This window comes from Jaculus jaculus, chromosome 6, assembly GCF_020740685.1.
Source record: "Jaculus jaculus isolate mJacJac1 chromosome 6, mJacJac1.mat.Y.cur, whole genome shotgun sequence".
NCBI classification, from domain to species: Eukaryota; Metazoa; Chordata; class Mammalia; order Rodentia; family Dipodidae; genus Jaculus; species Jaculus jaculus.
The window spans coordinates 154,862,720-154,889,602 of NC_059107.1; the positions used below are offsets into that span (position 1 = coordinate 154,862,720).

The 26,883-nt window shown below is 56.4% G+C and overlaps 1 protein-coding gene across 2 annotated transcripts; it reads left to right on the forward strand.

Moving 5' to 3' along the window:
* On the forward strand, window positions 1–25,727 carry Cyth4 (cytohesin 4). Of its 2 annotated transcripts, none has more exons than XM_004650283.2 (13): window positions 1–134; window positions 8,477–8,559; window positions 8,968–9,032; window positions 9,711–9,777; window positions 11,040–11,158; window positions 12,037–12,117; window positions 13,323–13,435; window positions 14,863–15,011; window positions 19,938–20,049; window positions 21,663–21,739; window positions 22,696–22,767; window positions 23,194–23,348; window positions 24,117–25,727. In XM_004650283.2, the coding sequence occupies exons 1-13, from the start codon at window positions 116–118 to the stop codon at window positions 24,187–24,189; spliced, it is 1,185 nt and encodes a 394-aa protein (XP_004650340.2). In that variant the 5' UTR covers window positions 1–115; the 3' UTR covers window positions 24,190–25,727. The 2 variants fall into 2 exon arrangements, with proteins under 2 accessions (XP_004650340.2, XP_045009472.1); XM_045153537.1 differs by lacking the exon at window positions 24,117–25,727 and adding an exon at window positions 24,011–24,112.
* The last annotated feature ends 1,156 nt before the right edge of the window (window positions 25,728–26,883 follow it).

Genomic DNA, 26,883 nt, shown 5'->3' on the forward strand with positions numbered 1-26,883 from the left:
GCCTGGGCGGAGCGCACAGGAAGGAGCTGCGACTCCCCTTCCAGGCACCTGCCACCTAAGTGGCAGCTAGACCAGCAAGCAAGGAGCCAAGGCCACTTGGCATCAAGACTTCGGAATGGACCTGTGCCACCCAGGTAAGTACCCGGAGTCAAGCCCTCTGGGCCTGGGCATCCCTCCCGCAGAATGGGGAAGTGGAGGCCCTCTCACAGGGCCCTGAGAGGAGCAGAGGTATAAACAGTTTTAACAGGGTGGAAAACAACCACCAGGACCCCCAACCTTCCACCAGGACCCCCAACCTTGAGCCTCACCACGTGCTGAATGAAGTGAGGTATAGGACTGGGTGCCAGGGGCTTGGCACACTGCAGGGACCCCGCAGGAGCTGTCCCTGGCCTCCCGGGCTCAGCTCTAGCCAGGGGACAGATGGTAAACAGAACTCAAAGGCACTGGGGCAGGACAAGTGTGACGAGGGACTGGATAGCAGACAAGAATGAGGGGAGAAAGACCCCGCTTAATCTCAGAGCACCTAGATCCCTGGGGATTCTGGGAAGACCTCCGGTGGGGCTGGGAAGAGATACTTGTGGTAATGGTGACCGCTGCAAGACGGGTTCCTGTCTGGGTACCCCTGAAGCACTTCTTTTTGCTCTCGGGGTCTGAGAACCCACAGAGGCCGCTGCCTGAGCGGTGGATCCGAGGGAGACCATTGCACAGCCAGGGCCATGGGTGTGGAGTCAGCAGACAGGGCATCGAAGCTGGCATGGAGAGAGTACAGGGTGGACGTGGTCCTGCAGGAGCGGAGAGAAGGTCAGGAGAGGGGCCATGCATCTGCCCCCTAAGTTTCAGAGTGCTCCCCTGGAGTTCTAGAATGTAAGGGCCAGTGGGAGCTGTCAGTGCCTCAGAGCCAGGTGACCCTGACTCTGTCCAGAACGGCGCCCTCCTTCAGTGAAAACCTAAAGCTGAGCAGCCTGACTCCACCCACGGCCCCTGGCTATCCCCAGAGGTGATGAGCTTCCAGGAACGCAGGGACCCAGCGGACTCTTTCAACAGGACAGGGTAAAGGAGGCCAAGCTGGGAAATAGTGTCACTCGAGCAAGCGGAGGCAGAGACGGGGCTGCCAGCCAATGCCACCCCACCCTGCACTCTCTGCCTGTCCTCACCCTCCCCGCTTCACCCTGAGTCTCTGGGGGCAGGTGACTCCTGCCCTGCTGGAGCCAGGTGACCAGGCTCAGGGCCAAGAAGAAGGCAAGACAAGAGAGTGAGGGTCAGACCCCACCCTAGCAAGCCCGAGAGTGGAAGACTTCAGAAGTCCCACATGAACCGTCTTTTCTCTGAATGTTACTTTCCTCTTTGGGGTCCTCATAGACTGGAGTATGGGATGGTCGCCCCCTGGAGCGGATAAGGAAACTGAGGCTCACATGAGGGGTTTGAGGGTGAGGAACGGCTAGCTTAGGTCAGATGGCCAGTATGGCCCAACAGGGGAGATTCTGGGAGGAAAAGGTTGGCACTGCGGAAGCTCAGCTTGTCCCCAGGCTGGCCTGAGGAAGAGATGGATGAGGTCAGTGTATACACTGTTCTGGGAGGTCAGGGTCTCCAGAGATTGCCCTGTCTTTTCATTCACCCATTCATTTGTTTATTCATTTAGTTGTTTGTTCATTCATTCATTTGTTCATTCATTTATTTGTTTGTTTGTTCATTCATTTATTCATTCATTTGTTCATTTATTCATTCATTTATTTATTCATTCATTTGTTCGCTCATTTATTCATTCATTAATTTGTTCTTTCATTTATTCATTCGTTCATTCATTCATTCATTTGTTCTTTCATTATTCAGTATACAACATCTCTAAGCACTTCTGGGGCAGTGTTGACCATGGGCTTATGTTTAAGGGTACTCCTGGTCCAGGGTCTTGGGCAAGTGGAGGGGACACAGAGATTGTTAGAGAGAGGACCTGGAGGGTTTCCTGCACAAAAGGGGGAAAGGAGGAGGTGGTCTTCTGGCGAGAACGAAGCTTGGCCCGACCAAAGACCAGGGGCAAAGAGGCCAGCGGGCAGGCAGGTTAAAAACAGAGGTGATGCTGCCACGGACAGGAAGCCACACTTGCCGCCTCGTAGCACCAAGACCCGAGGCCATGCCCAGCACCCTTCTGCCCAGTGAACTTCGTGGGAACCCCTCCCTGTGTGCCCCATGGGCACCCCTCCACCAGGAAAGAGGAAGTAAGGCCAGATGTCCTAGAGGGGGGCGGGGCTGCAGGCACGAAAATATGGTGGGAAAGAGGAAGAGTGAGGGGGAAGTGGCAGGGCGCTGGGCAGGCAGTGTCCTGAGGGCAGAAGCCCAGAGGGCGTGCCAAGGGCACAGGGCACGGGCAGGAGGAATGGATGATCCCAGCCGCAGGATGTTCCTAAATGTCCTGCTGACTGTACTTGCACTGTTGTCTAGAAGCTGTATATTCGGGCTGGGGAGATGGCTTAGTGGTTAAGGCACTTGCCTGCAAAGCCTAAGGACCTAGGTTCGATTCCCCAGGACCCATGTAGAACCAAATGTATATGGTGGCACATGCATATGGAGTTTGTTTGCAGTGGCCAGAGGCCCTGGTGTGCCCATTCTCTATCTCTTTTTTTCTTCCCTTTGTGTCTCTCTGCTTGCAAAGAAATAATTTTTTTAAAAAAAGAAAAGAAACTCTATATCCTAGGACTACACAGGAGCACCTGAAACTCGCCCTTCACGAACACCTCAGAGGTGACCCCTTTTGGATAGAGTCTTCTTGGTCCCATGACCTTGCATCCTCAGCTATAAGAAAAGGAGAAACCCTGTTACTTTTTTTTTTTTTTTTTTTAGGTCGGGTTTCACTCTAGCCCAGGTTGACCTAGAATCCACTATGTAGTCTCAGGCTGGCTTTGAACTCACAGCGATCCTCCTACCTCGGCCTCCCAAGTGCTGGGATTTTAAGCCGTGCGCCCCCACACCCGGCTCCCTGTTACGTTTTGACAGGCAACCAACAGTCAGAGGGTCCTACGTGCCCAGCGTTGGGGCAGGAGACCTAAGACTCTATCAGACTGTCCCTTGGGTCAGCTGCCGCCTGCTGGGCACAAAGCCTGGGCAGAAAGAGACAGTGTGTTAAGAGGTCTTTGAATGCACTTGCCACCAGAGCCTGAGAACAGCTGTGAAAGGGGAAGGTGCAGCTCCCCTCCTCCACTCTCCCCATCCATACACATGCCTCAGTTTCCCCAGCTCTACATTGGCGTGGAGCGGCAGATGGTCCTGTTGCAGGCGTCGTTGTAGACCTTCCTCGTCTTCTTGTGGTGTGGTCAGTGCTCCGTGTCAACACCCAAGCTTAGAAGTTTTAACAGCTGGAATAGGGACTCCCAGCTGCACAAGGTCACACCAGGGTGTGGTCGCAGGGCCCCGGATGGACCAATCCCGGTTCGCCCCACCTTCCAGCTGTGTCAGCCGAGGCAGGTCACTTAACCTCAGTGAGCCCCCTCTGCAGGAAGAGGTTAGGAATCCCCCCTCCCTGGGGACCGGGCATGCTCCAGGTTCAGTGAGAGACTCTGACTCAAAGTGTATGATGGAGGGCCGGAGAGACGCCTTCGTGGCTAAGGCACTTGCCTGCCGAGCCTAAGGATCCAGGTTCGATTTCCCAGTACCCAAGTAAGCCAGATGCACATGGTGGTGCATGTATCTGCAGTCAGTTTGCACTGGCTAAAGGTCCTGGCATGCCCATTCTCTCGCTCTCTCCCTCTAATAAATAATAAATAAAAATAAAATATTAGGGCCAGAGAGATGGCTCAGCAGTTAAGGTGTTTGCCTATAAAGCATAAGAATTTGAGTTCCATTCCCTAGGACCCACGTAAGCCAGATGCACAAAGTGGTGCATGCATCTGGAGTTTGTTTGCAGTGGCTAGAGGCCCTGGTACACCCATTATAAAGAAAAAAAGTTGTATTACAATTTTTGGAGCTGGGCATGGTGCATGCCTTTAATGCCAGCACTTGGGAGACAGAGGTAGGAGGATTGCTATGAGTTTGAGGCCACCCTGAGACCCATAGTGAATTCCAGTTCAGCCTAGACTAGAAAGTGAGACTCTACCTCGAGAAACCAAAAAAAGAAAGGAAGAAAGAAAAAGCATGGGGCTTGACGTGGTGTCAACACATAGCTTTGTGATAAAAGAAAAAAAAAAACTTTAAAAATTTGGGGGGCTGGAGAGATGGCTTAGCAGTTAAGGTGCTTGCCTGCGAAGCCTAAGTAACTAGGTTTGATTCCCCAGTACCCACATAAGCCAGATGCACAAGGTGACACACATGTCTGGAGTTCGTTTGCAGTGGCTGGAGGCCCTGCTGTGCCCATTCTCTCTCTCAAATAAATAAATAAATAAAATATTTTCGTAATTTTTTTAAAAAAATTTTGGGCTGGAGAGATGGCTTAGCGGTTAAGCGCTTGCCTGTGAAGCCTAAGGACCCCGGTTCAAGGCTTGGTTCCCCAGGTCCCACGTTAGCCAGATGCGCAAGGGGGCGCACGCGTCTGGAGTTCATTTGCAGAGGCTGGAAGCCCTGGCGCGCCCATTCTCTCTCTCTCCCTCTACCTGTCTTTCTCTCTGTGTCTGTCGCTCTCAAATAAATAAATAAATAAATAATTTTTAAAGAGTAAGATGGGGTACAAATGAGGAAGACACTCAACGCCAACTTCTGGCCTCTTCCACATGCAGGCACACACATGTGTACCCTCATGCATATGCACCCACATGCATATAAACACACATGTATACATGCACGCACACCATTCATATACCCATGCAAGAAGGAAGGAAGGAAGGAAGGAAGGAAGGAAGGAAGGAAGGAAGGAAGGAAGGAAGGAAGGAAGGAAGGAAGGAAGGAAGAAGGGAAGAAAGGAAGGGGGGAGGGAGGGAAGGAAGGGAGGAGGAAGGGAGGGGAAAAGGAAGGAAGGAAGGAAGGAAGGAAGGAAGGAAGGAAGGAAAGAGACTCCCCTCTTTCAAAGCATTCAGGATCACAGGCATTCCAGGAGGAGCTGGAAGATGCAGGAGCAGCGCTCAGTGGGTGTTGAGGTGCGCAGGGGCCAGGAGCACACAGAGCCAGCGCACAGTGGGCGCTCAGTCTGTCGGCTTTTCTCAACCAGAGGTGCTGGGCATGTGGGCAGTAGGAAGGAAGTAGGGGAGGGTCAGGAGGACCTCTGAGGGTCAGTAAGAGCTGCCAGGCAGAAAGGAGAAGGAAGGGCATCGGGGCACAGGGAGCAGCATGTGTGACGGCCCACGGAGGGAGAGAACACGCAGGGATGAAGGAAGGTCTTGGGCCCCGAGCTCAGGCCTGGGGTCAGGCTGTGGCTGCAGAGAGAGAGGATGTTGGGAGGTTCACTAGCAGGACCGGTGAACCCAAAAGGTCGGGGGTCTTTGTTCCCATGACAACCAGACGCTGGACTGGCAGTGACAGGCCAGGGGAGGAAGGGAGCTGGGGAAAGGCCCAGGCCACCATGAGCAAGGTGACTAGGCTGAGGCTGAGCGGGGAGGCCATGGGGACAGAATGAAGAGGAAGAGGACGGGCTGGTGAGGTGGGGGTGGTTGAAAGGGACGTGGTATCAAGGTGCTGATGCAGGGAGCGGAGGCAGTGTATTCCCAGAGCTGGAGAGCTCAGGAAGATCCGGGCAGAGGGGTTTCCCAGAGTTCACTTTGGAACACAGTGACAAGAAGTGATGGCCAGACCTGGCATTGAGCATGCGCCAGTCCTCTAACAGTGACAGGAAGGAGAGGCAGAGCCAATGGGGGCGGGACTAATGGGAGAGGGGCGTGGCCTGTCTCAGCCAAGGTCTGTGCAGCCCTCCTCCTCCGGCCACTCAGCCAGCCACCCAGCGAGCAAATCTAACCATCCCCACCGAGGTCCACCAGACAGGGCTGGGTGTTTTTTGGTTTTTGTTGTTGTTTTTTTGTTTTTTGTTTTTTTTTTCATGGATAGGGTTTAGCTGGAGTCTCAGGTGTCAGCACAGACCACACTGATTCCCCACCACTACCTCCGGACTGTGTGAGCTGGGGCACGCCGACTCATCGTCCTGAGCCTCTGCCTTAAACTGAAAAAAAAAAAAGAAAATTATATACCATAAGCAGACAGCTGGGAGGCTGACAGCGCACACAGGACCGGTGGCGTGTTTGGGTGCCCCGGGCTTAGACTTTAATTCCCCTTCCCTGATTCCCTGGCAACAGGACCTCCAGAGCTGTGGGACCAGGAAGTCCCATCTTGAGACCAGCTGCCAGAAACAACATAAATGGCCCTGTTGATGAGGACATGCAGCGTGTCCTGGAGGAACGGTGCAAGCAGGGGACCCTCAGGTCTGCCGCCACAGGGCGTCTGCCTCAGTGCACCAGGTCATGATGGTGGTACATTGGGAGCCTACCCCTGAGGCGTCTCATCCCCCATGACTTGGCTAGGAGAGTCCTGGTACCACGGCCTGGGCCCTCTGCCTGGCCCTTTCCCCACTGGGCCTCACTCAAGGCTGGAAGCCTCATGGACACTCAGACGTGGTTGGGGCCTTCCAAGGGTGGGTCACGTGCCCTGATGCCCCAGAAGGACCTCTGTGCGTGCTTCCTTTTGGGCACAGGAATTGTGTGTAGTAGGGGAAGCTGGCCTCTTGCAGTGGAGAGGAGAAGGTATCCCAGAATGGATGGGGCCATATCAGAGCTCCACTGAGACGCTGAGTCCCAGCCTTGGTGGGGCTCCCCCCTCCACACCCAGAAGCCCCTGTGCCTCACCAAGGCCCCCAGTGTGCCTCCAGCTTCCCACTTGTCTGGTACAATAAGCAAGCTGTCCCCAGCATGGTGGTCATCACAAGGGGCGGCAGGTCCCTTCAGACCGTGACGGTGGAGCGCAAGAGAGTCCTGGGGTGGCAAGGCATGCCTCGGGAAGAGTGCGGCTGCCCAGACACTGGATGTCCCCCCACTTCTTCCCAACTGAGGCAAGAGGACATAACTTCTGATCAAGGCACATGCCACAAGCAAGGCCCTGCTCATTTCTCCAGCTGTCAGGAAACATCCAACCATGAGCAGCTTGTGGGGAAAAGCGGCTTATAGACTCAAGGGGAAGATCCATGATGTCAGGAGGAAATGATGGCATGAGCAGAGGGTGGACATCACCCCCTGGCCCACATAAAGTGGACAACAACAGCAATAGGAGAGTGTGCCAAACAATGCCAAGGGGACAATGTCTATAACACCCATGAGCCCGCCCCCAACAATACACCGCCTCCAGGAGGCTCCAATTCCCAAGGTGCCACCAGCTGAGGACCTAGCATTCAGAACACATGAGTTTGTGGGGGCCACTGGAATCAAGCCACCACAGCAGACCATCAGCAGCTATGCTGGGACATCCTTGGACAGCCTCCTATAATTGTTCCGGCCCAGTGCAGGGCTCTGGGGGTGGAAGGGTTACTGCATCCCTCAGCTCCCAGGGTCAACCCCACCCTCCCCGGCATGTGGTGACTAGAACGAGTGGTCGCAGGTGCCTTAGGATGGGCAGAGTGGAGTGAGATCCTGGGGCTGGACACTCAACAGCTGCTGGCTGGGCTGGGGAAATGGCTCAGCAGTTAATGTGTTTGCCTGCAAAGCCTAAGGACTCTGCTAAGATTCCTCAGGACCCACATAAACCAGATGCACAAGAGGGCGCATGCATCTGGAGTTTGTTTGCAGCAGCTGGAGGCCCTGTCGTGCCCATTCTCTCTTTCTCTCTGCCTGCCTCTTTGTCTCTCAATCTCGAATAAATAAACAAATAAATAAAATATTTTTTTTTAAGCTGCTGGCTGGACTGGAAGGCTCTTGTGGCCAAGGATACCACAGTGCCAGGATAAGGACTTGTCCTTCTATGTAGCTGGAAGTCCATGGTTTTCTTGGGGCCTTGTAGCCCAAACTGGCCTGGAACTCATGATGTCACTGAGGTTGGTCTTGAACTCTTAGCAATCCTTCTGTCTCAGCCTCCAGAGTACTGGAATGACAGGTGTGAGCCACCCATGTGGTGACTTTGACCAGCTTGTGGTGAGTGGGATGGGATAGTAATGTCCTGGTGTGAGGATCAGTACCTGGAAGAGCCAGTGCCATGTGCCTCGTATCTCCATAGCTGGGGACAACTGGCCTTGGGAGCTAGCGGAGCCCAGTGTCCCAGCCGGCCCAAGTGGCTTTGTCCCTCTGGGATCTTAGCAAGGTCACCTCTCCTCCACCCTCACTGAGAACTGTAAAGTGTCCCTCCCCAAAACCATCTCTTCTCACACAGTCAGGAGCACATTGTAAAGGGCCACGCCAAGCCTCCCTTTCAGCTCTGGCCAAGAGGAAGTCTTTCCAGGAGTGGAGCAAGGCCAGGGCTGGGGGCTGCTCTGGGCAGGATGGTCCAGGAAGGCCTCTCAGTGGACCAGTGGCAGCCACAAGCAATGCCAAGCTCCTTGGGGAGGAGGCCCTGGGAAAGTGGGAGCAAGCAAGACCTCTCTCCGCAGACTCGGCCGAGCTGAGCAGTGGGGAGACGGAGGAGCTGCAGCGAATCAAATGGCACCGAAAGCAGCTGCTGGAGGACATCCAGGTACGCACACTCACAGACACACACACATGCACACTCACAGACTCACGCACTTACACTCACAGACCCACATGCATGCACACTCACAGAATCACACACTCACAGAATCACACTCATGAACTTGGGCCTGTGGGTGAGCTCACAGAGGGCGCTGTGGCTGCAGAGAGGAGACGGGAAACTATAAAGAGTGGACCAGTGGTGAAGGAATGGGGACCCCACCCCAGAGAAAAGAGCAGGACAGAGGGAGTGAGCTTGGAGGAGCCTGGAGGGTAGGAGGCCATAGGAGGGCTGAGTGGGGAGGCTAAGGGGGAGCTGAGGGGTCACAGCATGGCTCCATCCCCCAAGCAGGATGTCCTGAGCCCCGCAGACCTGACCTCGGGGCTGAGCTTTCCCATGTGTCTGTGTCCACAGAAGCTGAAGGATGAGATCGCAGAGGTGTTTGCCCAGATCGACTGCTTCGAAAGTTCTGAGGAGAGGTGAGGAGCTGCACCCGCCAAAAGCTGCTTCCTGGAGGCACATACCATACCACGGGTGCCCAGGATGCTAGACAGGCCCAGGGAGTAGAAGGAAGGAAGAGGCAACGTCGCTGCCCATGGCCTCGACCTGCCTGTCTGGACCCCTCCCCACTGACTCTCCAGGGCGGCCGTCCAGCCTCCCGCCTGCGCACCAGCCTCCCGGCGGCCCTGCGTGCTGCTGCCCGGGGGCAGGTCCGCCACAATGAGAGGCAGGGGTCACCATGGTCCAGCCCCGGGCCTGGCAGTGCCCCTCCCATGAGCACCTCCCACCCTCCGTGTTCTCCCATTAGCCTCCCCTCAGCCCTGGAAACAGGTGATTTTGACCAAAGAGGAAACAGAGGCTCGGAGACATGAAGGGACTCACTCATGTCCCTAAGGGCAGAACTGGACTGGCACCCAGGCCAGCTCAGGATCCTGCACTCTCAGGGCCCCCTGTCACGTTCAGGCCCCACTGCGTGCTCCCCACCAACTCCCTTGGGCTCCGTGTCTGGCTCGATGCTCTCCTTTCCCAGGTGGTCCCCACGCAGGGCTTGAGGACCCGTGTGGAACCCCAAGTGTATGTTGACTCCCCTGAGCAGGGCCCCCGGGGTCTGGACCACAGGGTCTGGAGCCAGTGCGCTGACATGCCCCTGTCCACAGCCGGCTGGCGCAGAAGGAGAAGGAGATGTGTATCGGGCGCAAGAAGTTCAACATGGACCCCAGCAAGGTGTGCCGAAACGCCCCCGCTGGGACCTGCCCCTTGCCTGCTCTTGTCCTGTGTCCTCCCCCGAAACAGGTTTTTAGACAGTAGGGCACTTATACCCAGACCTCTAACCCCAGACGCATCCTCCAGCCCTAGGCTGGGTACAGCCCATCCCTGGGGGTTTTATCTCCTGTGACCTCAGAGCAAGCCAGCTGCCCCTCATCCTGACCCTGTCCCACAAAGACAGACACAGAGGGAAGCCACACACTTCTGGGAAAAGGGTCAGGCCGGCCGGCTGAGAGCACAGAGCTCTGGCTGTAGGTGCCTTGTCCCCAGTCCAAGCCAATGTCTCACACATTCACCCATTATTCCAGGCCCTAGACCCTGGCCCACTCACCAGCACAGGCTCACATGCTCACAGCCCTGCCCGTGGGGTTCCCCTGTCCCATGTCCTCTCAGTCCACTGGTAGCTCAGAACTTACACAGACTACTGTCCAGGTGAAAGGAGTCTATGAGCTTGTCAAAGAGCCAGGCAGGTGTGCAGGAGGCCATAGCCAGTCACCGTCTCCTAGACAGAGGGAGCAGAGTTTGGAGTGATGGGAAGAGGGACTAGGTGATCCACGTATATTTGGCTCAGTTAACTTTTATTTTTATTTTTTTAATTAATTAATTTGAGAGAGCACAAGAGAGAAAGAGGCAGACACAGAATGAAAGCGAGAAGGAGAAAGAGAATGGGTGCGCCAGGGCCTCCCGACACTGCAAATGAACTCCAGATGCATGCGCCCCCTTGTGCCTCTGGCTTACATGGGTCCTGGGGAATCAAGCCTTGAACGGGGGTCCTTAGGCTTCACAGGCAAGCGCTTAACCGCTAAGCCATCTCTCCAGCCCAAAATCAGTTAACTTTTTTTATACAGTGGCCATAGATAGCTGGGGTGACAAAACAAAGGTCTATTTAAAATAATGTGAGATTAGGTGAACGAAAGGGATGGATGAATCACTGAGTCTTGGAGTTATGAATGCCTGGAGTGGATAGTCAAAGAACTCCAGGCTAAAGCCTGGCGTGAACTTGGTTCATCACCGTCACTCCGGCTCTCCGCACACCTCCAGTGACAGTGAACTCACCACCTCCTCTACTGAGGAGGGGACAAAGTCCCGGAGCAGGCTGTGCCAAGTCATGATTCCAGGTGCCAGGGCTCTTGTCACGACCTCCTCGTCCCCGCCCCAGCCCAGCCTGCTGTTGTGTGGGGACCATGCTGTTCATGGGCTGTGTGTCACCCCCCCCCCAGGGCATCCAGTATCTCATTGAGCATAAGCTGCTGACCGCCGACGTCCAGGCCATTGCCCACTTCCTGTACAAGGGAGAAGGTCTCAACAAGACAGCCATTGGCACCTACCTCGGGGAGAAGTAAGTGGAGCCAGGGCTTTGGGGAGCAGGAAACGGAGGTGTGTGGGGGTGGCTGTGCAGGCCAGGGAGTGCGGGATGTTGGGGATGGCGTCTCCCGGGCTTTGATGACTTCACTGATCCACTCGCTCACTCATTCAATCATGTCAGCAGTATCAACTGCGCTTCTTCAGGCGCTGGCCCAGGTCGGCGTGTCCTCGGGGGGGTGTAGTCTTTGTGGGAGTGAGACAGAAAATGAGCTCTGTGGGGTGCACAAAAGGCAGGGAAAGGGGGCCAGAGCGCTGAGGACCCTGAGCCGGGGCCCTGGCTTCATCGCTATAGAAAGAGGGCCAGTGGACACGTCTGGGGGAAGTCCAGTCCAGGCAGAGAGGAAAAGGAGAGAGAGTGCTTAGTACTCAACACTCTGCAGCCTTATGAGGCTGAAGGAGAAGAGGGAAGAAGGCAGGAGCAGGGGAACAGGGAGGAGGAGCCACGGGAGGGCTCTGGACAGGCGGGTGAGACCACCCTCTGACTGGTGGGTGGGGGAGAGTCCCAGGAGCCGAGGAGAAATAGCGCTAGCCCTTTCCACAAGCTGAAAAAGACCACTGTCCTGGGCCCTGGCTGGTTCCCGGCCTGAGAGCTGGGGAGAGGGAGGAAGTGGAGAAGCCTGCTTCTGCTGTCACCAGTGAGGTTTGGGGACTCAGTCAAGTAGCCTGAGTAGGTTCACCAGGCAGGAAGTACCCAAGACAGGACAGGGTGCTCTTAAGTCAGAGCCCCCAGAGAGGCACAGCACTGGAGAGCAGATGGGGTGTGGCACAGGTGTGTGTGTGTGTAAGATGGACTCCAGGAGAAGGGGGTCCCACAAATTCCTGTGCTGTCTGTTCCCTTCCACTCCTCCCCAGGGACCCTACCAACCTCCAGGTCCTGCAGGCCTTCGTGGACTGCCATGAGTTCGCCAACCTCAACCTCGTGCAGGCCCTCCGGTAAGTGACCCAGGCAGGTCACACAGCCTGGAGGGTGGGGGCGCGTCTACAGAGCTGGCAGCGCCAGCTGGGGTGGGGGGGCATACGCGGAGGGAGAGCCAGACCCAGCTGCTGGTCTTTGTGAGGTCTGGAAAATCTGCTCCTAAGAAGGGGGCATTTGTGCTGGGCTTTAAAGGGTGAGGAGTGGGCTGGAGAGATGACTTAGCAGTTAAGGCGCTTACCTGCGAAGTCTAGGACCCGTGTTCAACTCTCCAGATCCCACGTTAGCAGGACTCACAAAGGTGAGGCAAGCGCAAGGTCGCACGTGCCCACTAGGTGGCGCAGGTGTCTGGGGTTCGATTGCAGTGGCTGAGACCCCAGCCCCCCAATTTTCTCTCTCTCTCTAAAATAAAAATTATATATATAATTATATTATATTATAATAATAATTATAATATTTATAATAATTTAATTTAATTATAATATTTTATCATAAACAATTATATATAATTATATTATAATAATAATATTTATAATAATTTAATTTAATTATAATAATTATAATAATTATAATAATTATAATTACTATATATAGAGAGAGAGACAGAGAGAGAGAGAGAGAGAGAGTGAGGAGGAATTTGCTAGGTAGAAAAACAAGAGGTCACACCGTCCAGGCCGTGTGGACTTCCTACCACTCTTTAAAGGAGAGGAGGAAGGCATAGAAATCTTCCACATCCATCCATCCAGTCCCTCACTTGGCAAGCTTTAACTAAACTTTGGGTAGTGCTGGGCGGAAGCAAGAAAGCTCAGCGGACACTAAGGAACTTACCAACTTCCAGAGTTGGGAGGAAGCTCAGGTCCCTAGGCAGGAAGGCCCAGTCAGAGGAGACCCTGGGCCAGGGTGCCTCGGCCACAGCGGATGCTCAGCACCCTTACAAAAGTGCCTGCGGCCGGGCGTGGTGGCGCACGCCTTTAATCCGAGCAGTCGGGAGGCAGAGGTAGGAGGCTCACCATGAGTTCGAGGCCAGCCTGGGACTACATAGAGAATTTCAGGTCAGCCTGGGTTACAGTGAGACCCTACCCCCCCCCCCACAAAAGTGCCTGTGCTCTTGGCCCTTGTGCATCCAACAACCTCACACCCCATCCTGCAGGCTTAGGTCCCAGTCCTTCTTCTCCCCACCCCCACTTTGCTGTGGGCATGTTCCCCCACTTCCCCCCCCCCCCAGGCAGTTCCTGTGGAGCTTCCGGCTGCCGGGGGAGGCCCAGAAGATCGATCGCATGATGGAGACCTTTGCAACACGCTACTGCCTCTGCAATCCCGGAGTCTTCCGGTCCGCAGGTGCCGAGCACACCCCCTGCCCCAACTTTAGGAGCCCAAAACCTGGATTTTTGCATGGCGGAGCTACTGTGGGGCATGGTCCTGGGGAGAGATGGCAGGGAAAGATGGGGCAAGATGCGCAGCAGTGGGAGGGTCAGTATGCTCGAGATTGCTTCTTCGAGGAGGTAAGGTCTGAATCAGGTTTTGAAGGGTGAGCGGGAGGTTAGGGGGAGAAAGAGCCTTTTTGGAAAGAGTTTCCATTTAAGCAAAGGCTGAGATGAATAGGAAGCATTCTGAAGAGGTTATAGGGCAAATAGCATTCGGGGGCAAGGGGCACGTAGGGGGAAGGGCAAAGAGATGTCTCTAAACGGAGCCATCCAGGGTATACCCAGAGGACAGGATGAGGAAGGGTTACCACCAGTTCCAAGCCAGCCTGGGCTACATGCTGAAACTCTTGCAATACACACACACACACACACACACACACACACACACACACACACACACAGAGTCAATATCAGTAGGTAGAATGGAAGCCATTTTATTTTGTTTTGTTTTTGTTTTTTGAGGTAGGGTCTCAGTCTAGCTCAAGCTGACCTGGAATTCCCTATGTAGTCTCAGGGTGGCCTCAAACTCATGGCAATTCTCCTACTTCTGTCCCCGCCCCTCCCCCCCCCACACACACCTTCCACGAGTGCTGGGATTAAAGGCCAGCACCACCATGCCCAGCTGGAAGGCTTTTCTAAAGCACCAGATTTGAATCAGTTTGCCATGTGACTTAAACTCCTTGGGCTTCCGTTTCTCGTCTGTAAAATGGAGGTGTTACAGCACCTGCCTCCCAGGATGGGCATGTGGGCGCAGAACGGAGTGCAAGCCGGAACCACTAATATCGCTACTGCCAACGAGAAAAATCATTGCTGTCGCACGTGACGTTGCTTCAGAGTTAGTCTCAGAGTCTCTGGGGGGGCGGGGAGGCTGAAGGGGCTGGGTACTTGTGGGTTAGGCAGAGCTAGCCTTCCAAGCTCTGGATCCAGAAGACCCCGAGAAACAGCCACACCCCCAAGCCTGGAGCAGGCCGTGGCCCCAGAGACCCCCTGAGCACTGGCCAGGTTATCAGGCAGCGCTTGGTTAAGCCACAGAAGAGTTCCCAGGAGCAGAGACCAGAGGGGGTGGCCCTGGGAGGGCTGGAGTAGAATTGGCAAGATTTTAAGAGGGAAGTGGGGAAAGGAGGGGGACCTGGTGGAGGAGGGGTAGCAGCAGCAGCAGCAGTGGGAACCTAGACCCTCAGCTGAAGTCAGTGAGAGCCGGGAGTCAGCAAGAGGCGGGGGGGCCACCAGGCCTCAGTCAAGCCGCTGGCTGGCTGGGCGACCTCATGGCCTTGAGAGGAGCAGGGTGCAGGAGGGAACTGGGACCCGGGCCAGCGCTGTGACTGTTGCCCGGCTCCACAGACACCTGTTACGTGCTGTCGTTCTCGGTCATCATGCTGAACACTGGCCTGCACAACCCCAACGTAAGGGACAGGCCACCCTTCGAGCGCTTCGTGACCATGAACCGGGGCATCAACGATGGTGGAGATCTGCCCGAGGAGCAGCTGCGGGTGAGAGGGCGCTGGCTGCCCAGGGGGCCCCTCTGAGATAGAGCATGGGCAGAGGGGACACTACCTGGAGGGACCCCCCCCCAGGCCATCACAAGTGGTCTTCCCAGCCCAGTCCCACCTCAACAAGGATGCCTGGAGGGAGGGCTGTGCGCTTACATCTTTGGGAGGCCATGTGGCTCATTGATAAGCCCCAGGAAGGCGCCTTGGAGTAGCAGGTCGGCTCAGCGGCGGGCACAAGACCCTGGATTCCAGCCTCCGCACCGCAATCCCGGCTTCTTAGTGCAGGTCCTCCGAAGGAGGAAGCGGGTCTTCCAGAACCTCCCACAGCCGAGCAGGTCCCAGTCCTCCTGTCCCCTCACCTAACACTTTTTTCCTCGCTGTGTCAGTCAGTCAGTCCCTGGGCTTGGCGTAGGGACTCGGGGATGACTCCGCAGAGGTTCAGCCCTGACCGAGGTCCAGGGTCTGGTGGGAAGGTGAGTTGTACGTGAGCCTCAGGACTGAGTCGCTGGTCCCATGATGGCTGTGGCACTGTTACTGTGCAGATGTCACATCACCGCTAACCGTCCTCTTGGCGGCAGGCAAAGGTGTCATCCTGGATGCGTCCCCAGAGGCGGTGACTTCTGAACTAGTTTTGACTGCTAGATAGGAGTGTTTCCCAAGGCAAAGCAGGGCAGGTCCCTTCCAGAAAGAGGAGACAGTGGGCAGGAACGAGGAGGGGTTTGGTGTCTGAGATAGGGGTCGATGTGGGCAAGGGTGGGCATGAGAGTCCGGGATGCTGACAGCCAGCCTCAGGAGCAGTCTGTCAACACCTCAGTCCCCACCCCTGGCCCCAGGACAGGAGCCAGCAGCCAGGGAGCAGGGACATGCCCCCCACCCAGTTCAGCATGGGGTGGACCCCCTGCCTCAAGAACATGGGGCGATTCTATGCCCTCCCAGTCAAGAACTGCCTTCTCCTTAGCCCCAAGCCACCTTGGTCCCCAGAGTGGGGACGTGCATCACGGAGGGTCTACTCTACCTAAAACAAGGGCTTTAGAACTTCTTTTTAAACTGTGGAGGGTAGAGCCTGTGCAGGGGGCAGAAGCCAGGCTCCTGGTGCTGGTTCTTGCCACCAGGAAGAACAATTAGGAATGCGAAAACCAGGGCTGGAGAGATGGCTCCACAGTTAAAGACGCTTGCTTGCAAAGCCTGCAGGCCCAAGTTCAGTTCCCCAGTGCCCACGTAAAGTCGGATGCAAAAAGTGGCACATGTATCTGAGGTTCCTTTGCAGTGGCAGAAGATACTGTATGCCCATTTCTCTTCCCTTCTCTTCTCTCTCTCCTTGCAAGTAAATAAGTAAGTAATTAAAAAAAGAAACAGCCCTCACTTTGGAACATAAAAACATCCAAGGACTGGTGGCTCAACTATTTGGGGGCAGAGCTGGCCCACCTGGCCCCAGATCCTGACCATCGTCTGCCATCCCTGGACCTGCCGGGTCTCCCCATGTTGCGTGACTGCCTTTTGTCCAGCCAGCCTTCCTCAGCGTCATCGCCTCCTCGGGTCCCCCCAAGCCAGGCTTTTGTTGCTGGCAGCATTGTATTTACACAGAGCTTAGCTTGCTTCTTGCAAGTATAGCCAACCTGTTACCTCCATTGGCTTCACTCTGTCGGGGTAGGGGAGGAGACTAGAAGGTGTTGCACACCCTCGTTAGCAGTACAGAGTAAGGAGAGGGGCAAGGCCAGGAGGGAGGGAACCCCAGTTTTCTGGCTGAGGCATCTGGCAGAACACTGAACTCCTCAGAGCTCGCCTGGCAGGATTGGCACAGAAACTAAGATGCAACGTGCCTGGCTTAGAGAGTGGTTGCTGACTCTAGAAGCTTCCCCAGGTAGCCTCACAAAGCACCCAGCTTGCTCTGCCGTCTCGGGCTTTCATGGAGCAGCTGCGTGGACTCGGGAACCCTCTCACCTTCTCTCTGGCTCCACACTCCCTTGTTTGTAAAGCAAGCACTTGGCCACACGCTCTGCCTCTTGGCAGAAGTGGGCTGTCCATGAAATGACCCCCCCCCCCCACCCCGGGCCTTGCTGAGGAAGCCACATCATGCTTTCAAGTAGCCTCGCATAGACAGCTTTGTGCCCACAGAGAGGTCACCCCCAAGGAGGGCACAGAGCCCTGGACGGTGGGCAGGTGGGAACGCCTTGAAGAGGAGCAAGTGTGAGGTGGTGTGGGGGCCATGTGGTTGGCGTCGCCTTTGGCTGTCCAGCTGGGCTTGGGATAGGCTGCTTAAAAGACGGGGGCCGGATACACAGGCTGCGAGATGGATCCCAGACCCTCCTCGGTTCAAGGGTTTCCCCAACCGTGAACTGATGACTCAGACTCACAGTGTCTTCCGAGATGCGCAGGGGCTAAGCACTGGCCAGGTACCTGCAACGTGCTCAGAGGGGCTCAATGAATCCAGAGAGCCAGGAGAGCGTGCTCGGGTAGGGAGACTGAGGCCTAGGCAGGGGAAGCACCTCATGGGACTGAGCATCTTGAGTCTGAGGCAGCTGCGGTCCCCTGCGGGGTCCCTGCCCAGGCCTATCAGAGGTTCTGGGCACATCTTGCCCTGGTTGGTCTTCCTTGTTCCCAGAGTACAGCCAAGGATAGAAGGGTCGTTGAAAGGCAGCTAACCAGAGGCCTGGGGCGAGGGAGTTGTGAAGAGTGAGTTGCAATCTAAGCCCATGTTTGGCTCCGGCTCTGCCCCCTGCAGACACCAGAGAGCAAGATGGGCTGGGGGAATCTCACCTGTGTCACTGTGAAGACCAAGTGTCTTCAGACCGTGGGACTCCAGCACGGCCAGATCCAGGGGCCGGGTGAGCTCAGGGCTCCGTGGGGTGGCTGCCTCGCTGGCGCCCGTGTCCCCCGTCTTGACTTTCCTCTTAAACAAGCTCTGCCCAAGCGATGCAGGCACACCCAGATAGCCCCATGCTCCCAGCTCACCCAGCAAGCAACTAAAGTCCCATAATTAAAGCCCACTGAGCTGGTTTAGGTCACGCGTCTCTCCAGAGTCTGTCGGAGTCAAGGGTCTGGCAGGGAATGGTGGTGTACACCTTTAATCCTAGCACTTGGGAGGCAGAGGTAGGATTGCTGTGAGTTCGAGGCCAGCCTGGGACTATAGAGTGAGATAGATCCAGGTCATCTTGGGCCAGATAGAGTGAGACCTTACCTCAAAAATAAAGGTGGGGGGCGGCTGGAGAGATGACTTAGTGGTTTAGGCCTTTGCCTGCAAAGCCCAAGGACCCAGATTCCATTCCCCAGTACCCTTGTAAGCCAGATATGCAAGGTGGCACATGCATCTGGAGGTTATTTGTAGTGGCTGGAAGCCCTGGCATGCTCTTTCTCCTCTCTCTCTCCCTCTCTCTCTTTCTCTCACTCTCTCAGTCTCTCTGCCTGTCTGCCTGTCTCTTTCAAAAAAAAGTAAATCAACAAAATTGATAATAAAATTTAAAAACGAGCTCTGTCAGCCAATTGAGGGTCACCATCCTTTCCTGAGCCTAGAGATGAGGGAGAGAGAGAGTTAAGTCACTGAGCGGCCTAGATTGAAAGGAGAGGAGAGGCGATGCCCCAGAGGAGGGGAACTTGGGGCCCAGGGCCTCAGAGCCATGGAGAAGGGCCACGTGACACCACACACACACCCAGCACTGAGGCTGCAAGTTTGTCAAGGCACAGGAAGTGTGGGCGTGCCGGGTGGTTTCTGTGTGGGACAGAATGTATACGAACACAGTGACCACAGAAACTTCCAGGCACCTCTGTGGGTTTAATAGAAGCACAGGCCAGGGCCTCCAAATACTTATGTAGGCTCATATCTCTGCTGCTGTTGGGACCTTCCTGCCAGCCTGACCACCCGGGGATTCCCAGGGAGAGGCTGGGGGAGTGGGTGACGCCCCCACACAAGAAACTGGGCCTGGCTTTCCTGGCCTCCCACATGGCTATGAGGTTGAGTACGGAGACGCGGTGTCTGGCTCCGAGGGCACCACAGCCCCATCTCCAGGCAACCCAAGAAAGCCAGCTTCCGACCTGCACCCCTTGGGGCATCTGGACAAAAGGACAGTAACCAGCCATTAGCAGCGTTTCGAGATCAGACAGAGAACAGAGCAAACCTCGAAGAAACTGTCCATGGCGCACACGGATGCACTAAAAGGAAGGTTTAATTGCCACCAATGACATCCTGTCCTGGCTTCAATGAGAAGAAACAGTCTAGAATGTTTCTCCCAACGCTTGCAAGGCCAGGCCAGGTGCCCATGGAGCTCAATACCTCACGACAGGAGATTCAAAATACTCAGAGGGTCTGCACCAGCCTTCACACCTTGCCCCGAGAGGTCCCAACCCCACTTGTTTACCTCCTTGGGCAAATTGCTCTTCACCCCAAAGGGCTTCTCCTTGGCAGCTCTTTCTGCCAGAAAGTTCTTGGAGACCCTTCACACCCACAGCCCCATAATCAGAGCCCATTTCAGCCAGGGCTGCTGGGAGGGTCCCCTGAGAACCACTGTCAACTTCCCCCTGGGGCCCCCCCTGCTGGGCCCCTCAGCCTGGAGCGGGCCGATCCCCAACTCCTGAGGAGCTCCACTGTGTCTCAGCCCAGCATGTCCGGAAGACTCTGCCGTTGTCTAAGCACAAGAGGGACCCCTTCAGCCATGGGCAGTGTCCAGTGAGACTCCCTCTCTAACCAGGGTGTGTGTGTGTGTGTGTGTGTGTGTGTGTGTGTGTGTGTGTGTGCGCGCGCGTGTGCGTGCGCGCGCGTGTATCCAATTAGCTGGCCCTGAGACTAGCCCGGGGGAAAGGTGACAAAGAGTGTGGGCAGGACCAAGCCTGAGGGATCTGAGTAGTGCTTTTTGCCAAGTGCGGTCAGCAGGGGTAACTGCCCAAGGCCACCAGACCCTGCAGTCAGGCAGGCCTTTCCCTCCCCTCTGGCAGAACCTCTTTGACAGCATCAAGAGCGAGCCATTCTCCATCCCTGAGGACGATGGCGGTGACCTCACCCACACCTTCTTCAACCCCGACCGTGAGGGCTGGCTGCTCAAACTGGGTAAGTCTCACATACACACATTCTGACGGTCACTTGTGGCCATGTGGCTCACACACACACAGACACACACCCACGCTCCCACACAGCCATCTACCTACCCATTCATCCACTCCCCCATCCGTATACCCACCCATCATCTACCCACCCCCCATCCATCCATGTACCTGCCCATCAAAGCACCCACCCACTCATCATTCACCCATCTGTCCATCCATCCACCTATTCACCCATCCAGTTTTTCATCCATCTATCCATTCACTCACTAATGTCTACCCACCCATCCACCCATCTGTTCATCCACCTGCCTATTCCTGTTCATCCATCCATGTATATACATACGCATACGTGCATACGTGCATACACCTGTCCACCCTCCATCCTCTCACCCACCCATCTGTCTTGGGAATGAAGGGTCAGAGGAGGTTGAGCTGTAAGGGGACAGGAGACAGAGGATCCATGACAACCATGTGTCTCTCCCAGAGCTGGGAAGAGTGCCATCTACTCAGGACTATTAGGCATAGGCAAGGGACTGGTCTCTTGACCAGCCCAGCCTTTGGGTGGTCAGTCTCAGGAAGCCAACGTTCAGCAAGGTCAGGAAGGCTTTAGGAGATCCCCCGCCCACCCAGCAACTGGCAGGTTTTTGGATGGCAGAGGGGCTAGGTGTCCCTGAAGGAGGCCAGAGGTGACGGGCTGTGGCCCAGAGAAAGAGCCACAGTGGGTGCTGCGGAGGGTGAGGGGAACAGCAGATCCAGCCACCTGCCCGGCCTCCTTCACACAAGGAGCCTCCCAGGATCCTCCCCAGAAAAGAGAGCCAGCTAGAGGCTGCGGCCCTCCAAATCGGGTGAGGAAAGATACCGCCATGCTGGAACAGGGAGCTCAGCCCAGGCAGCCTCTAGCACCTACTGTGCGCGTAGCACCGTGTCAGCCCCGCCTAAACGCCCAGATGCCCACCGAAGCCCTCTGTCTCTCACACCTCGCCAGTCTGTCCTACACACTGCTGGGTCTCTTGTCCTGCCCTAGATTCCAACTCTCAGTCCCAGGAGAGCTCCAAGTCACAGAGCCTTGCAGCACTTGGGTCACACCCCATCCCACTATGTGCTGGTGACTGGCTCCTAAGGCTTGGTTTCTGCGATTGTGTGACAGGGTCTATGACACTGCGGAGAGCTTGGGCTGTAGGAGGAAGAGACACGACCAGAGGCAGAAACTTAGCCTCGCCCTGCCTCATTTTCCTCACCTGTAAAATGAGGTTACCAGTGCCCCCCACACCATAGGTGGTCATGAGATTAGTAAGTTTGCGTGTTTCAGCCCTCTAGAACCAGGCTGGACAGTCCTCGCTAGAACGGGGTACAAAGTAAGCTCTGGGCACGGGGACAGGGTCAGGGCTGAGCTGGGGGTGGCAGCGGCCAGGGAGATCAGGGGATGGCCCCACTTTCCTCACAGCCAGATCTCCCAGAACTCAGGTACGGGACCAGCAGTTCCAGGGAAGTTGGCTTTGGGTGTGGAAGGGATGGATCAGGGGACGGTTGTGCCCGGGAGGCACTGTGGCTCTCCCACGGGGAACCCAGTGGCGCGGGAGGGGAAGGCTGACCTTCCACGCCGTCGGCCTCTTGCAGGAGGCCGCGTGAAGACCTGGAAGCGGCGCTGGTTCATCCTCACCGACAACTGCCTCTACTACTTCGAGTTCACCACGGTGAGTGGCTAAGCCCACCCTCAGGACATCCCACCACCCCACTCGGCAGCTCAGTGTGATGGGACCCCTTTAAGAATACTCAGTCCCAGGCTAGGGACAGGCTCAGCGGATGAAGCTCTTGGTGCCGAATCATGAAGACTGGAGTTCAGATCCCCGGCACGCCAGCGGAGTCCTCTACGATCCCAGAGGAACCAGGGGCTCGTAGTTCCCTTCTCCTTGCTGGGATAAAGAACCCAACCGGAAGCAGCTGATGGGAGAAAAGTTTTTATTTTTGGCTTACGGTCTAGAGGGGAAGCTCCTTGACAGCTGGGCAAAGATGGCACAGCAGAGGCTGGGCAACACCTCCTCACCGCACCAAGTGGCAAACAGTAGCAGGAGAGTGAGACGATCTCTGGCAAGCGGGAGCTGGCTAGAACAGCCCTCAGCCTAGAAAAACACCTCCTCCAGCAAGGCTCCACCTCCCAGATTTCTATCAGCTGGGGACCAAGCATTCAGGGCATATGAGTCTATGGAGGACGTCTTGACCACACAAGGGATCCTCGGGACAAGCTAGCTAGCTAGGCTAGCTGAATCAGCGAGCTCTGGGTTCAAATGAGAGACCCTGCTGCAGGATCTGGCCAGTGCGCGTGCACACACACACACACACACAGTGTTATATCTCTCCTCGAGGTCATTTTACAGACGAGGAAACGCAGGAGAAAAAAACAAGCAGGGCTCAGGCCAGGCACAAGTCAGAGCTCAAGCTAGAAGGTGGCTCTCCTAAGCTGGGCCTGTAGCTCTGTGGTAGAGAGCTTGCTTGCCTCGCACTGCAAGGCTCAGGGTTCAGCGACCGTAGTTCAAAGTTGCCCGTCTCCTGAGTCACCCGCCCCCCCCCCCCAGGGCTCCAGGGGCCAGCGGAGTCTTGGAGGATGGGCCAGTTCCTCTTTCTGCCCCTGACCTTCCTTCCTTCCCCACAGGACAAGGAACCACGGGGGATCATACCACTGGAGAACCTCTCGGTGCAGAAGGTGGACGACCCCAAGAAGCCGGTGAGAGTTGGGTTCGGACTGCTCAGCAGGGATGAGGGAGGCAGCCGGGCAGGACCTTCCAGGAGGCCCAGCCACTCCAGGGGTCCCTCCTGGGGCTGGGGCCCCAGGGACACTCAGTGTCATCAGAAGGACACGCTTCAGTTGTCTCACAGAGTTTGACTCTTGACACTGCTTTGGGGACCTTAAGTCGCTGTGCTTGTCTGCACCTCAGTGCCACAGGGCTGTATGGAGCCTGGCACATAGTCAGTGCTCAGTGTCCCCTCCCCTGGCATGGGAAACAGGCCTGTTGAGAGGGACATCCTGCTGAGGCCACTGGCTTGACGTGGGAGCACTGGTCATGTTGATCATGTCCCCTCTGAGCCCCCGGGGGATCAGCCCAGCATGCCCCACGCCTGCCACCTCGCCCTCACCTGGCACCTCCCCCAGTTCTGCCTGGAGCTCTTCAACCCCGGCTGCCGGGGGCAGAAGATAAAGGGCTGTAAGACGGCCGGGGACGGCAAGGTGGTGGAGGGCAAGCACGAGTCCTACCGCATCTCGGCCCCCAGCGCGGAGGAGCGCGACCAGTGGATAGAGGCGATCCGGTAAGGGGGTAGCTGGGGTGCAGGACAGCTCATGTCACCTTCCACAAAGCCTTGCTTCTTGGAGATCCGTCTTTCCTTGTCTGTGAAGCGGCCAGCTCCAGGATGTCCCTCCTGTCTGTGGCCTGCCGATCCGTGTCACTCACCCGTATTCCACAGGCGTGTTCTTGTAAGCCAGGCATCATGCCAGACCCGGGGCTATAGAAGGGAGAGTCCAACCACAAGGGTTTGTTGGGCCGCCCAGGCAAATCACAGAGAGGGTCGCTGATTGGTAGCTGGTACTTGGAAGGAGCCCAGCCAGTGGGAGACGTGGGTAAAGATGAAACGCATCGCCTAGAATGGCCACTGGGTCCCCAGGGTCTTGCAGACTCTTTTTACTCAGAGAAGCCCAAGGAGGACAGAGTGCTGTCCAGGGCTCCACAGCAGTGAGGAGCAGAGCTGGACCTGGCAATGAGCCCTCTGCTTCACCCCAGCTTTTCCATCCCCCCTGAATGTTTAGGGAACTAGAAAAGGGCTCCATGGGTAGACCCTTTGCTGAGTTCTCAGCTTCTGACCTGAGACCTTACCACTGCTGGGCCTGCCCTTGGGACAGTCAGTGGACAGGCTAACAGGGCTGGGTTTCCCTGGATTGGTCCTTGTAGGATCCCCTGCCCTTTCCCCTGCAGCAGCGCATGGTAACACCTCCCCGCCTTCCACAAGCCTGGAAGACTAACCCTTGGCATCCAGCCGGCCCTGAAAGCTTGTCTCCTCCCCCCCCCCACCTCGCCCCAGGGCCAGCATCACCCGGGTCCCCTTCTATGACCTGTTGTCAGCGAGGAAGAAGAAGATCGCCACCAAGCAGTGAGCTTCCTGGGAGACGGTGCCAGGGACCCTGCGTCCTGGGGCTTCTTGGGACCTGTGGTACCCAGAGACCCGCGTTCCACCCAGCTGCACCTGCACCAGCCTCCCCCTCCTTCACTGCTGGAGCTGACTGTGAGGGAGGAGGAGCCCAGGAGGACACGGCGCCCACGGGGAGGCCCCGGCACCAGTCGCTGTGAAGAGTCCATGAGGCCCTGTCCTGGGCCACCATATCCTATCCTAGTGCGGAGCAGAGACAAGAGCCAGCCCCGGGCCCAGCCACCTGTGTCTCCTCACGGCCCCCGCCCCGGGCTCTCTCCACCGTGGGGTTTCCTGCCTAGACCAGATACCTGCTCCTGCTCAGGGGTGTCCCTGCAAGACGTCCACTGTCACATCGGACTGGGCTCGCCTCAGGAGACTTGGGAGTGCACAGCCTCACACTGACTCCTGCCTGCTGGGTCTCCTCTGCCCAGCGAGTCCCCTCTCTGGTTCTTAGAAAGCTCTAGTGTAAGGACTAGAACCGTCTTGGTCCCGCCAGCCCTGCCGACATCGCGGCTTCCAGCCGTAACAGGGAGAGCGGGTGACTGGGCCAGACCAATGGACCTGGATGGCAGGGGGGGAACTATTGTGCGGGCTCCACCCCTATGGGGGGTCAATGTGCCGAGAACAGCAGAGCGCACCCTGAAGGCAGTGGCAGCACCCTTGGCAGGCAAGACTGGAGCATGACCGGGCTACAACCGAAAGGCCATAAAGAGAGGGCTTGACAAATGAGCAAGAGGCACCCACCGGGAGGGCTGCTTGGAGGCCACGGTGAACCACCAGGTGACACTGGGCTCCTGCTGGGACAGTGTCTTGCCCACAACTCCCCAGTCATGGTGGTGGTGGCCTAGAGGGTGGGTTTCGGGAGCACCCTGAGGCCCGTCCCAGCTGTGGGACAGAGCGGGCCTGGCGTCCTGTACACAGCGGGCTGCTCTGTCCCCAGCGTAAGCCCTGCCCGGAAGAGGCTTGTTCTTTGAAAAACTTGTCACCACCACCCCCCATCCCCAGCCCAGGGAGCCCCTGGAGGAAAATTCCTCAGCAGGACAGCAGGAAATGGGGCTCCCCTGTGCCCACCACCAGCCCGAATCCCCTATGGGAATGACAGGGCTCCGGCTGTCCTGGTCCTCTCCGGCCTGAGCATGAGCACACTTCCCACGGAGTCAGGACGAGAAGCATCACGGGAGTGGGTGAGACCCAGTGTCTGGAAGCACAAACGCACCTGAGAGCCAGGGCGATTTGCGGAGAGGACCCCTAGGTGGACACTTGGGGACTTCTTGTAGCTGAGTCCATCTCAGCTCACATGTGGGGGACATGGAAGGAGCACCGGGCTGGAGGGCGGGACAATCTGAGGTTCTCTTCGGCCTCTGGAACACACCAGCTGCGTGACCTCCCTGCCCAGGCCTCGGCTTCTCCACCCCCCCCACACCCCCATCTCTGAGGAGACCTGTGATTTACTTTGTCTTGACACTCAGAAGCCAGAATAAATCTCACGATCCCAATGGTGAATGGTACTCTGTCCTGTGATGGGAGCCCTGACACCTCCCTGGCCGCGTGACCTTCGTCCCTTTTCTAGTCAGGGAAGAGTGGGTGCTCATGGGGCCTCAGAGCCTGGTCCCTCCTCAGGACCCTTGAACAGAAGTTGCTGGAGGCCGGATTTCTGACAGATTCCTCTGGCAGATTTAAGACTGTGCTAGTTCAGACACGCTCAGGGAAAGGCAGAAGAACTTTCCAGAAGGCAGCACTGTCTACAGGTAAGAAAGACCTTGCCATGAAAGACAGGTAATGATCTCCCATCTCTGGAGGAAGGTCAGCACAGGCTGGCTCCAGGGATCCCTGTGGGGCTGGATTCAGTAACCTTCCTATGGTCTCCATTGCGTCTGGCTCTACTCCGGGCCCTGGAGGGACAAGACAGATCCCTACCACCAGGGCTAAGTCACCTCCCTACCTTCCTAAACCGCCCCCCACAACTCCCTCTCTTTGGCCTTATCGGGCTTCCACGGTGCGCCACGCTCCCTCCAATGTCCTCAGGATGAGCTCAGATCTAGCGCCAGAGACTGGCTGGCCTAGAGCTGTTGCCAAGGGAACCCAGGGTGCGGTGGAGAGCCGACCCGAGAGGCCTGGGCAGCTGGGCTGGGGAAAGACAGCGTGGCCCATCTCCAGTCGGCTTCCTGCTGATCTGTGCACCTGCCCGGCTCCTGGAATACAGTGGGTGCATAATAATTGTTGGTTTGGGGCTAGGAATACAATTCCGTTGGTAGAGTGCTTGCCTACTCTCGGCACCACATAAAAACAGGGGGTCGTGATGCACGGCATGTCTGTGGTCTTGGCTCCCTGGATGTGGAGGCAGGAGAATCAGAAGTTCAAGATCGTTTTTCAACTGCGTAGTAACTTCAAAACCAGCCTGGGCTAAACGAGACTGTCTCAAAAAAAAAAAAAATGTTGGTTTGAGTAAAGTTAACTCTGAGCCTCGGCTATGAGACTGTGAGAAGACAGATGCTGGTAAAAGCCACTTCACCTTCCACCTTTTGGATGACCCTCTGTGACCTGTTTGCCCAGGACTCAGGGTGCCCATGATCTCCTTCCCTCAACCCCAGAATGTCCTCTTGCCCATCCTCCTACCATTATGCAGTTCTCCTTCTGGCCAGCAGAGGGCGCCCACCAC

What these genes read in the sequence shown, in the direction of transcription:
- Cyth4 (XM_004650283.2), top strand. An exon ending in CGGAGTCTTCCGGTCCGCAG is followed by an intron (nt 13,436 to 14,862) that starts GTGCCGAGCACA and finishes CCGGCTCCACAG; the next exon opens with ACACCTGTTACGTGCTGTCG. An exon ending in CAGTGGATAGAGGCGATCCG is followed by an intron (nt 23,349 to 24,116) that starts GTAAGGGGGTAG and finishes ACCTCGCCCCAG; the next exon opens with GGCCAGCATCACCCGGGTCC.